The 12100-nt window shown below is 39.3% G+C and overlaps 1 protein-coding gene across 1 annotated transcript in view; it reads left to right on the top strand.

The window, feature by feature from the left end:
• The first annotated feature begins 856 nt into the window (after window positions 1-856).
• ADAMTSL1 (ADAMTS like 1) overlaps window positions 857-12100 on the top strand; it is a 401766-nt gene continuing 390522 nt past the window's right edge. The window contains exon 1 of the mRNA XM_066568995.1: window positions 857-946. Within this exon, the coding sequence (XP_066425092.1) occupies window positions 872-946 (75 nt within the window). The 5' untranslated portion in view covers window positions 857-871. The remainder of the gene's footprint in view (window positions 947-12100) is intronic.

The raw sequence follows: 12100 nt of genomic DNA, 5'->3' as shown, positions 1-12100 counted from the left end.
GGAGTTGCAGGTAGTAGCCAAAAACTTTAAGTGAGGGCTTGAAGGTAACTGAGAGAGCTAGCTCTGTGAAAGGGCTTTGCTCCCCTGGCTAAGCACCTGCAGCCTTTACCTCCAGGCAGATGTGGGCAGCAGGAGTCAGCACTACAGTATTTCAGCTTATATCCTGGAAATTCTCTTAGGCTTGGTAGGCAGGTGCATCCAAGAAAGTATACCAGTACACCACGGCAGGTGGGGGCCCGTCCCTGGATCTGCACAGCCTTCACCTGCATGACCGGCTGTGACTGCCTGCCTTGTGCTTGGCACAGAGCCACCCTCGCCAATATACCCTGCTCCTGCTTTAACCATCCAGGCCTGCATGGCCCATGCCCGCCTGCATACGCCATCCCCGTCTGCATGCCCCATGCCTGCTTGTGTGCCCCAGCCCCATCTGCCTCAGCCTGGAACGTCCATTCCAGCCTGCGCGCTCTGTGCTTGCCTGCGTGCCCCGTTCTTGCCCACACGCCCATCTCTTCCTAAACACCGAATCCTCGCCCTCGCCCTCTCTGTCTGTGTTCCCCATCGCTGCCTGCACCTCCTGTGGCTGCCCGTGCGTTCCGTCCTCTCCGGAGAGCCCCGCTCCCAAGGCCGCCCATCGCTGCCGGAGCCCCGGGCGCACCGTCCGCCCTCGGTCCGCACCCCTGCCCGGAGGACCCTCGGGGCGGGGGCGGGCCGTCGTGGGCGGCTCCCCGCCTCCCTCCCCGCCGTCCGGCAGCGGGGGGCCGCGCCCCGCGCACCTCCCTGCCCTGCGGGGCCCGGAGGCGCCGCGCACCCCGCGCCGCTCGCAGAGGCGCGCAGGGGCGGCCCGAGGCAGGCGGAGCGCCGCGGGAGCAGGATGGCCGCGGGGCAGCGCCGGGGCACGGCCGCCTCCCCGCTCGCCCTCGCCCTGGGGCTCCTCGCCGTCGCACAGGTAAGGGGGTTCGCGGGACCCCCGCCCGCCTCTCCGGGACGCGGCTCCCCCGCCGCGCTGGGGCGGCGAGAGGTTCGCACCTGCGGCAGCCGCGGGCGCCCGGGCCGGGCTGCGCTGCCGCGCTGGGCTCCTCCTCGGCCGGCAGGTAGCTGCCGCGGCTGCCCGCAGCCCCTGCCCGCACGGCGGGCGGCAGGGGGACTCTGCCGGCTGCTGGGTGTGCCGAGCGCACGTCCTCGTGAGCCTGGCTGGTCTCGCCAGATCCCTGGAAGGGAGGATGGAAGGGTCGTTGTAAAAGTTGCGATGTTGCTGAGCTTTTCCGAGTGTCGGGAGTGAGGTTCTCAGCCTGCTTCATCGCGGGGAAATACTCTCCAAGATACAGAGAAACTTAGAGAGTCCCCGCCTGCATTTCTCACATGGGTGTTTATTTCGAAAGTCGAGACCTGAGCCGGGGCCGTGTCAGTGCGTTTCCCTTGGGTGTAATTTACATCCTCTTACGTGCTTTACAGGTAGTTTGTTTTGCTTATTCATCAATTTGCCATTGCTCAGCTTTTATTTCAGACTCCTGCAAAATAAAATAAAATAGTGATAATAATAATACCAGTAAAAACTGAGGATGCACCAGTTACCCCTCTGGAGACAATATACGAACTCACTTTCACCTTTGTTTGTACCTTAAAGAAAAAGAGTGTAGACAGGCTCTCCAAAACTGTTCCCTTTTGAGTTTGTTCTTAAATTTCAAAGATGAATTTTTAAAAAGTAATGGCACATTTCAGTTATGATGATATTTTTTGTATTTAGGGCAATATCTTAAATCTCTCAAGAAAACAACAAACAACACCTTAATTAAAAAAATACAGGGTTACTTGAAATAAACTTAGACACATAATTCTCTGTATTTGAATTTTTGGTCTCCTTCTGTGCTCATGAAATATGTTTTCTCCTCTCTTGAACCTCTCCAGTAACTGTACATCCATGTGCAAATTAGCCTAGTCATCTGAGTAAAGTTTTTAGTTTTGATAGAGAAATTTTTGTGTTAGGTTTCTTTGCCTTCTGTTATTGCACCACTTTGGGCTCCATGCAAGGAATCTATTCAAAAGCACTGTGGAATGCCATGAAGGATGAAGTGTGATGCCAGCCTGCACCTGCAGGCAAGTGGCCAGGACTGGAACAGGACTAGGTCACTGGAAAAGTTGTTGAAAAAGGTTGCAAGTTGCTTTGGTAGCACTGGTATCCTCAGGATGCCCAGACTGGCCCAAAAAAAAGACCTGTCTCTAATGACATCTGCTGTCTTTTCTGATACAGTCCACTAGAATTGTAATAGCTGTGATCCTGCAATGGAAACCTCATCTGCCACCTCCTTTAATCCTGCCCCCAATTTCTGTTCCCAGGACTGAGATTCTGAGATTGAGCTGATCCCCCCTGGCACTCTGCTCTCTCCCTGCTTATCCTGGCCTGGTGCACCTGCTTTCCCTTTCTTGCAAGCAATTCTGCTTTGTGAGGAACTAAAATATCTCCTTATTTCCTTTTACAAGCAAATGCAGACTATTCAGGTTTACATTTGAAAATTGTGGAGTGATAGATTTGCAGTGCAGTGGCTTGGGACCTGAAACAGGCAGTATAGTTTCCCCTGGTTTATATGTTGGATACTTAGTTACAACAATTTCATTTTACACTTACTGAGATAGTGTTACTCTTGAAATAGTATTTTGGCACTGCCTTCTGCCTCTAGTCTCAAATTTACACACAGCTAGTGCGAGTAAAATCAATTGTCCTCATGGACAGCATTTCCTAGGGCCAAAAACATAAGCAGCTTGGGAAACCTCCTGTTGTTTTTCTTGCATTTGTAGTACGAGATACTGGAATAAGTGGGGATTAAAGTTATGCTTCACTGAGCAGCCACAGGTTAGACCCCTGTATGCCTGTATCACAAAGAAGGTGTATATATATATATATATATATATATATATATATATATATATGTGTGTGTGTGTGTGTGTGTGTATGTATATATATGTGTGTGTGTTTGTGTGTGTATGTATGTATATGTCTCTCTCTATATAAACAAGCTGCAATTCTGTAATGCTGCATTTATTAATTTAAAATTCCAATTAAGGTGAAAAATTATTCTTCTCATTTACTATGACCATATATTTAGGGTTTGGATGATATTTCTATACCATTCTATATTATCATAGCATGGTTTGGATTGAAAGAGACCTAAGTATAATCTGGTTCCAAATTCCCTCACATGGGCAGGGACACCTTCCATCAGGCTAAGTTGCTGAAAGCCCCATGCAGCCTGACTCTGAACATTTCCAGGTATGGGACAAAAGAGCATGCTAAATACTTATAATACTTTTCTTTCTTTCATTCTTTTTAAATTACTTTAAAAATTTTTAAGGAGAAATAAACTGAGTCTTAGAATCATGTGTTGTTGCTATTACTATTTTATTTATTATTTAAATAGTTATTACTGTTTTTAAACTAGATCAAACTGGGTCTTTTCAGTAGTAATAAGTATGATCTATTAATAAATGTGGATCTGAACTCTTTTTGAGCTCTATTTTAGAATTAAGTATGAATTTGCTTGGGTTGGCATGTGCTCCTACTGCATTCTCAGTTCAGTGTTTCTGTGGAATTTCAATTTCCTTTTAATTTTTTCCCATAATTTTTAATTTATACAACTTTTTCTTTTTTTTTCCTTCATAATTTTTTTCTCCTTTGGGTCTATAAATGGCTTTAGTGGAACTTCTCTTATTAGGGTGATTCTTCTCACAGGTACTTATTTTTTCATATTTGTAGTTGTGATTATAGTAGATATCCCAACAAAAGAACCTAAACTAGTGTCTAAAATTGCATTGTACACAATAGTTATTGTAGCAGATGCAGTTTTTTACTCTGCCTAAAACTTCATGTATGAGCTTTGTGGATAAGTGCATGTGCACATGTGTTTTATGGGCTGACTGGGTGTGAGCAGGTTTAGGTCTGGAAGGGCTGTAAGCAAATGTAGGCCATTGATAAACAGATTTTGCATGGTGGCCATTGTATTCTCAGACTATTTGAGCTACATATTTGCTATGTGCTGTTCTATTTTGTATTTAAATTATTGTGCTTGCTACAGTGTACCCTTTTTATGTTCACAACATATGTTACAGGGCAGAGGGAAGTAAAGTGGCAGTGTTTTGTGTACCAGAAAATAGTCATATGGGGAATAGAGCATCTTTTTAAAACAGTTGCATGTAATAACAAAATAATTATATAACTGTTTAATAACACTAAGCAGTTACCTTTATCCTTCCCCAGAAAAATACTTACCAAGTGAAAATCCAGTGAGTTTTGGTCCATTGTCCAGAGCAGGCTATAACTTCTCTTCTATTGGCCAAAGTTGAAAATAAAGCCAGTCAAAGATAGTGAAAATAAAAACACACTACATAACTTTGAAAAACTGACCATATTATTGTTATAGGATCAAAATGCTTTAATCAGGAGTCATTTCAGATAAGACTGCAGGAAAAACATGAGATGAGGACAAAATATTAGGATACAAGTACTGTATTTATAGGGGTCAATTAGTCAGCCAGTGCTAAAATATCACCATGCCCCTACTTGCTTCATGTACAGCCATCTTGAAAGCAGTTTTGTACCCATCCAACCAGTTTTGTACTGTGTTTTGCATAAATCGTGGAAACATTGTGATCAAAATTATATCGATGAACCTAATTATGACTGGCAATATTAAATTTGAGCAAACTCAAAAGTAGTTTCATGTTCTTGTGGAAGGTTTAAATAAACTTCTGTTACTTTAATGACTAGAGTTTTCTTTTTAGATTTGTAATAGATCAAATGGGTTCTTGGATATATTTTCAACTCAAGGCAAAAAATCACAGTGAGGTATATATTTTTTTACATGAACATCTGACATATTGAACTTCCTGTTGTTTCACCCTTCTCTTCCAATTAGAATCACAGAATCATAGTCTGAATAAGGTTTGCAGAGACCTCTAGACATCATCCTGTCCAACCCCCCAGTCAAACAGGGTTTCATAGAGCCAACTGCCCAGGATCATGTCCAGGCAGCTTTTGACTGTCTTCAGAGAAGGAGACTCCACCACCTCTCTTGGAAACCTATTCCAGGGCTCACCCTCAGAGTGTCCTAGTGTCCAGAGTGAGCATCCTGTGCTCCAGTCTGCAAACACTGCCTCATATTCTCTTGCTGGGCACCACTGAAAAGAGCCTGACTTTGCACCCTCCCTTTAGGTATTTATATCCATTAATAGGATCTCCCCAAACCTGCCTTTCTCCAGGCTGTACAGTCCCTCTCAGCCTGTCAGTCCAGTTCCCCCATCATCACTGTGGCCATTTTGGACTCCTCTTGCATGTCCATCTCTCTCGTGTGCTGGGGAGCCTAGAACCAGACACAAGGCTCCAGGCATGGCTTCATCAGGGCTGAATTGATGGGAAGGATCACTTCCCTCAGATTACTGGCAGTCATTTGATTAATGCAGACCAGGATAACATTTGCCTTCTCTGGTGCAAGGGAAACATTACTGGCTAATGGTCAGTTTTGTGTCTACCAGCTCTGCCTGTGCCCAGTCTTTTCCTGCAGAGCTGCTCTTTAATTTAAGAAAACACTTTGGGCTAGGGTTTTACCATGGTGGGCTAACTTCAACCTGTAGTAAGTTCAACTGACTGTTTTTAGGAAGGATTAATGGAAAACTGTATTGCCATTTCTGAGAATTCAGGTGTATGGGACAAAATTTAATTTTAGGCAGTTCTTATGACCTTTCTGCCATGAAAACTTTCAGTCCCCTTAGTTTCTTTGTGAAGAAGGGTTAAATATTTAGCAAGAGAAAGGACTTGCACTGGAGATGTCGATTGCTGGAATTATGAAAGTAAGAATAAGTTTCTTTAAGTTACAGATCTCTGAGCATTCATAGCTGACGACTCACTAGAGATTTAAGCCCTCAGCATTTTCACACATTTTCATAGGCCATATGTGAATATGTGCATATGTGAATATGTGCAGGAAAAGAAGCGATACTTCCTCTTCTCCTGTTGCACCAAAGTCAGGTTATTCACAAAGTGCTATCACATATGGATCCTACAGCAGTCCTATTTTCAAGTTAATAGGCATGTATACAAGGTAGGGTGAATCAAGGGTTTTTGAATTCTTACTGAAGATTAAAAAAGAGCTACAACAGGTTCAGAGATAAACAGAGGTGATGGGAATATTTCAGCACTGACTGATTGTACAGTTTTTGACAAGATCTCTAAAAATATTATTAGTTCTTCTTGACCCAAATAAACCCCTCTTCTGTAATAGCTTTTGCCTCATGAAGATAAAGGGAAAAGAAAAAACTATATTTCTGTGGCATCTATCTGATTTGAAACTTTATTTCTTTCCTCATTTAGTTATGAATGCCAGTTTCACAGGCTTAAAAATACTTCCCTTTTCATGAATATTTCCTGTAATGATTGGGTTGATAATGCTACCATACAATTAAGTACAGACAGGGAATATTCTGTGATCATTAATGAGTGATGGCAGAATTGTTTGATGAATATACTCTTCTAAAAGTGGAGGTATAATTTTTGATAATCTGGATTAGATTGCTAGTATCATATTCCAGTTTCATACCCCTGTAAATTTCTATTCTAGATGCATTTAAATTTCTATTCTAGATGGATTTAAATTTTATTTTAAATTTAATTTTAATTTCTATTGTAAGAGAATAGAAATTAAAATTAAATTAAAATTAAAATTTAAATGCATCTCTGTTCTTAGTGTAGAAGTTCACATTGGGTGCATGAAGTGAATACTACTAGAGCTTTATGGGAACCTCAGAGGATGCAAATTATTGCTGCTAGTTTTTCCCAAGGATTAAAGAATTCTGTGTGGCTATCAGATAGGCCTGTGTTTTGTATCAGGATTTTTGAAAGTCTTGATTAGAAATTGAATGTTTTCCTTAGACTTTTCTTAGCCTTTCACTTAACATGAAAAAGAAAAAAAAAATTTTTTCACTGTAATCCACACTTCCACACTTCAAGAATTTTGCTCTTCAGTATCCTTTCTTTCATTTGTTTGTTTGTTTGTTTGGGAGTTTTTGTTTGGGTTGTTTTTTGTTTTTGTTTGGGTTTTTTTATGAAAAACACAATAAAATATGCCTTGCCCGTGATCTAGAAGATGATGAAAAGTGATGAAGTCTTCTATTGGATGATGTATGGTAAATAGACTAGCAAGTCATCAGCTGAATTTTGCACCACTTTACCATTTTACAGTATTCCCTGTATGCTTCTAGTCCTGTATTTTAAATCTTCCTATGACAGAATGCAAAGTGCCTTAGGGTGTGCAATAGCAACATGTACAGCATGGGTAGATGTTGCTGTTGCACACCCTAAGGCACTTTGCATTCTGAATTTGCAGTTCTGTCCCACCTGCAAGCAAGATGTTTCTGTTACAGTAAGCAGTGTAATAACAAAGTAACATGTCGTTTACAAGACTTGGTGAATAATGCCATGTGCATCTGAGTCATGCCCCTATTAAAGTTAATTAAACTCTTTACACCCTTTTCAGTCTTAAGGGTATATTTTTTATGCCTTTTGAGAGAAATGTGCAGTCAGCATAATTGTTGAACATGTATGTGCAAGGAAAGCTACCAAGAGGGGGAGAAGTGGAAAGCAAAGAGGCACTCAAAGGCCTTTTAGAAATACATCTATTGGAGCTGCAGAGGTTATCCTAGAATACATTCTGGGATGGCTAGATCACTCATGTGGTTGGACACAGTTACATTTCTTCAAGTAGAAGAAGAAAAGAAAAAATATTTTAAAAAGATGCTTCATCAATTGGACTGAACAAAAATAGGTGAAATTGTATTACAACAATGCGTTCTGCTGAACGACAGAAAGCCTATTTTTTCAGTATGTTCTACTGGGTGGACAAAAGCAGTATTATATGTGCTGCTTACATGCCAGTTCAAGGCTGGTGTGGGAATGGAGGGGCTCACCTAGCAGGACCATCTGATCTTGGCCAATAACATCCATCAGAGGAATTAAACAAAGCTACGTCTTGCATCCATGCTTCAGATTTTTCATAGTTCTATATGGCTCAACGTCATAAATAATTACTACATTACATCAGTCCCAGATATGGCTTGTGGATCCTGCTACTTTTGACTCAACCGCGTTTTCCCAGAATTTTAATCTGTACTTATATTTTTTTTTAAACCAACCCCATATATGTGTATTCTTCCAATAACTATTTAATAATGGAAGAGTAGATTTATACAAAACTGCCAGTAATTGTTTCATTTAGTTTTGGTTTGACTTGCAGATTAAATGGGTATATGAAGTGCATTAAATAGAAGGACTTGCTTTTGGATTTTGACATTGTTACAATAATAATGCCATTCTCTGTGTAACTCAGGTGGCTGCAGAAACCAGATTTCCCTTGTACTGCAATTTTTTTTGGATTCTATGAAAAGTTGGCATGAAGGAAAGAATTTATGTATAAGAATGACACTACTACATAATATAATAGCCGAACACTATTCCTCTGTGGCTACATCTTTTATTTGATTTTTTTTTTACTTCTCTAAGTATTTTTTAAATGAAATAGAGGGTAGCCACACTTATCCTGACTTAAGCTAACTCCCAAAGAAATGAGTGAGTTGACATGATCATCTTTGTTATTTCTATGGGCTTTGCTACACCATGTTGGGGTAGGACAGTGGAAATGAAGACGGAAAGATTTTATTTTTTTAACAGGTAATTTACATTTCAAGAGTAAATGAGCATAGTGAAACAAGAACTATTTAATTTGGGGTTTTGAGTCAAAGACCAGGAAATAGCCTTATCTTTGCATTGTTTTATTTATTCGATTTTCTGATGTACATCTGTTTGAAACAGTGATTGTAGAACATACACTCCTTCAATGGCAAATTTTAAACAAACCCGCCCTGGTTAAATCATAGTGAGTTTATAGTGTAGAAAGGATTTATTATTTGATGACTGGCTTGTTCAAGGAAGCTGAGCACAGGGGTTACTCAAATGCCATTAGTTTCTGATATAATTTGGAAAGCTAACTTAAACTTCTTACTGCAGTAGCAGAGAAATCTACTAGACGCTGAACAGCCATGCGGTGAAGAATATTTTTATCTGCTAGAAAAGACACATAAGGGAAAAAAACCCAGGAGGATTTGATACTTGGTTGCTGTTCAGATGAAGAAATACAGCAGAATTCATCAGACAGGAAGAAGTTTCTGCACTTCCCCTGACTGACTGACCTGTGTCAGTCAGGGGACAGCAAGATGAAAAGAGATGTTAATATTAATATTTCGGAGAGATGGTATAAAAGTGAGTGCACCATTGATAGTGGGAAAAATGACTGTACTAACTGCATATGTGAATATGAAATCCAGAAAATTGTTAGACCTGGTACTAAAAGACAATGCTGGGAAGTGATTTTAAAGTTGTAGTTGAACACATTTTAATGAAATATCTATTTAACAGAAGAAAATTCTCCCTAGGAAAACCTTCCTTTCAGGGATTTTAGGAATTTTAGAAACTATTCTTATTCCTTTTGAAGCCTTCATTTTCGTTATGTTTAAAGTAAAAAAAAAAACAAAAACAATCAAACCAAACCAAAAAAATAAAACAAGCAACAACAACAAAACCCCAAAAGCAAAACCAAGTAACTTAATTATACTTGAAATATATTTTTTTCTTCTGTAATTGTGTGAAACTTTGTACTTTGTACCAGGTCAAAGTGGACCATTCTTAAATTAATTTAGCTAATGAGACCTGCAAGTTGTTCATAAGGTTTTGGTGGAGGATATGTGGTGTTTGGATTTTCATTTTTCTCCCGATTTTTAAGATTTCCTGAGGGGTAGGATTCTTTTATTTTATTTTTCTTCTTACCTCTTTCCATTTTAAATTGTAGCAACAATTTGTCTAATCAAATCTCTGAAATGATGGAGCATGTTTTCCTGGTCAGTCTTAACATGCTAAAATTGCCTTTTTCCATGTCCTTATTTCCGTCTCTCCTGAAATTAATGGAGCTGTTCTCAAACATGATGATAAAAATTAAATTTTTGCATTGAATCTGAAATTTTTTTTTTTTGAGAAACAGGGCTCCTTTTTATTTTCCTTTTCCTCTTAAAAACTTTCTACCTCCAGATTTTTCTTCCTGTCCCCATATAAGCCTACTCAAAGAAGGGGATATTTTGTTCAGAGATCCTGCCACAGGATCAAGCTGAGGTCTTGAGTTTCTAATGCTTCTAATGTACACTGTATTTTGCGTTCTTTATATGGCTTTTCTAGTTGTAAAACAGAGATGAGGCTTTATATTTTCTTGTGTCTTTTATATTTTTTGTATGGTTTCAAAGCAGGAATTTGTATGTTCTTCAGGAAGTACATAGCACAACCTAGTTCTTGACAAAGTTATTCAGAAGAAATTGCAATTTAAATAACTGCTGTGAAAACCACAGGCTTTAATGGCAGAATCTCTGGTAGCTGCATTTTTGCTAGCTGGGTGTTGTCAGATTACAGGATTAACAGCTGGGTATTTTCAGATTACAGGATTAACACCTGAAAATTATGTTTAAAATAGTTGAAGTTAGATTTTTCCACATGACAGCTCTGAAATTCAACTAAGCATCTGCTGGCAGCATTTTTCTTACTTGTAATAGCAAGATTATATGTTTCCTCCCCAAAGCCTGCATTGTATAAACACATCCTTCAAAATCTTTCTCAGTGCTTTTCCCATCATTATCCCTGCTTTAGAAATGATATTCAGCTTTTTCCAAGTTTACAGCTACTGATAAATTTGTCTGGAATGCTGGGTAAAATCATGGTCTGGAAAGCAATTTCTAGAACAAAAATCAGGAAGAAATTTCCACTGTTTAAATACTGTGCAATGTCAACTCTTTAGCCTAGCTAAAACACAAGAGAGAGAAACCAAAGAACTGACAGTACATCTTTTCATCTGGAGACACCACTTTCATGAAAGATTCTACCTACAATTCTTCATATTTGTGTATGTGTTTAGCTAGTTGTCTGTATAATACTGACACCTTATTGTGACCAAGATTGGAAGTGGAATATTGAACCTGATAACTGTAATTGCTCAAACTGAGTTTTTGGTACATTTGCAGTACTTGCAGTAGGAGTGTTTGTCTGAATACTAGCATGTGTTATGAACTTGGAATTGAGAATGGATTCTTGATTGCATAAAAAGCACAAAACGTCAAATATCTTAAGTCCAAAAGAATCTTTACAAGAATTATTTTTTTCTTCTATGTCCTATTTTAGCAAAGCAGGAGAATTTTTGTTTGTTTTTAAACTTCTAGAAGTACATGAGAAACACTTCACACTGTTTATATTTTTGCTGTTTTATAGTGGCTTTGCTTCTGTTTGCCTTGTCTAAGTATTTCAAAATGTCAGGAAGAAAGACTGTCTATGTAAACTGCTCTGATTTGAAAAATTCAGATGGTCCTATAAGATGAAGATAGCATGGAGTTCAACTTAACCTATAGAAGTTTTTCCACTTGTTCTGAAATCTAAAACCTGTGGATTTAAAGAATCCTAGTTTCTTAAAAACTCTGGGATGTATACTTGTACCTCTGAGAAGGACAAATAACTTACACTGAATTGTAAAATTTAAGAGAGTTCAAATCATCTTCAGTGTGTGCTAAAATGACTAAAAGAAGTATATGGCCACATGGCAACCTGGATATACTTCCCATGTCATTAGTAAGGCATGGTTTTGTGTGTATTTAATCTAAATATGTGGATTCTGAAATTGTGGAATTTTTAATTTGGTTGTTGTTGTTCATGTTTAACAGCATCTTTTTCACTTGCTGCTGAATTCAAAGTTGTGAAAGAGTGAGAAATAGGAATTTGAAAAACTCTTTCAAAGCTAAGAACCTAACTAGAGCATTTTTTTTTTTGTTAACTGTTTAAGAGGTGAGCCCTTCCCTCCTCCTTTCAGTGTGACTTGTTTCTTAGAAATCACATATCATTATGTTGAGAAATCTAAGGATTCTCCCATACAGCAATAGTAAGAGAATGAAATTATTGGGGTTAGGTTATAGCTTCAAATCACTTCAGCTTGTGTCATGTCTCTGAGGAGTCCAGCAAGAAATATGCTCATGACAA

This window comes from Molothrus aeneus, chromosome Z, assembly GCF_037042795.1.
Source record: "Molothrus aeneus isolate 106 chromosome Z, BPBGC_Maene_1.0, whole genome shotgun sequence".
In the NCBI taxonomy this organism is placed as follows: domain Eukaryota; kingdom Metazoa; phylum Chordata; class Aves; order Passeriformes; family Icteridae; genus Molothrus; species Molothrus aeneus.
This window is presented reverse-complemented; position numbering and strand designations above follow the sequence as displayed.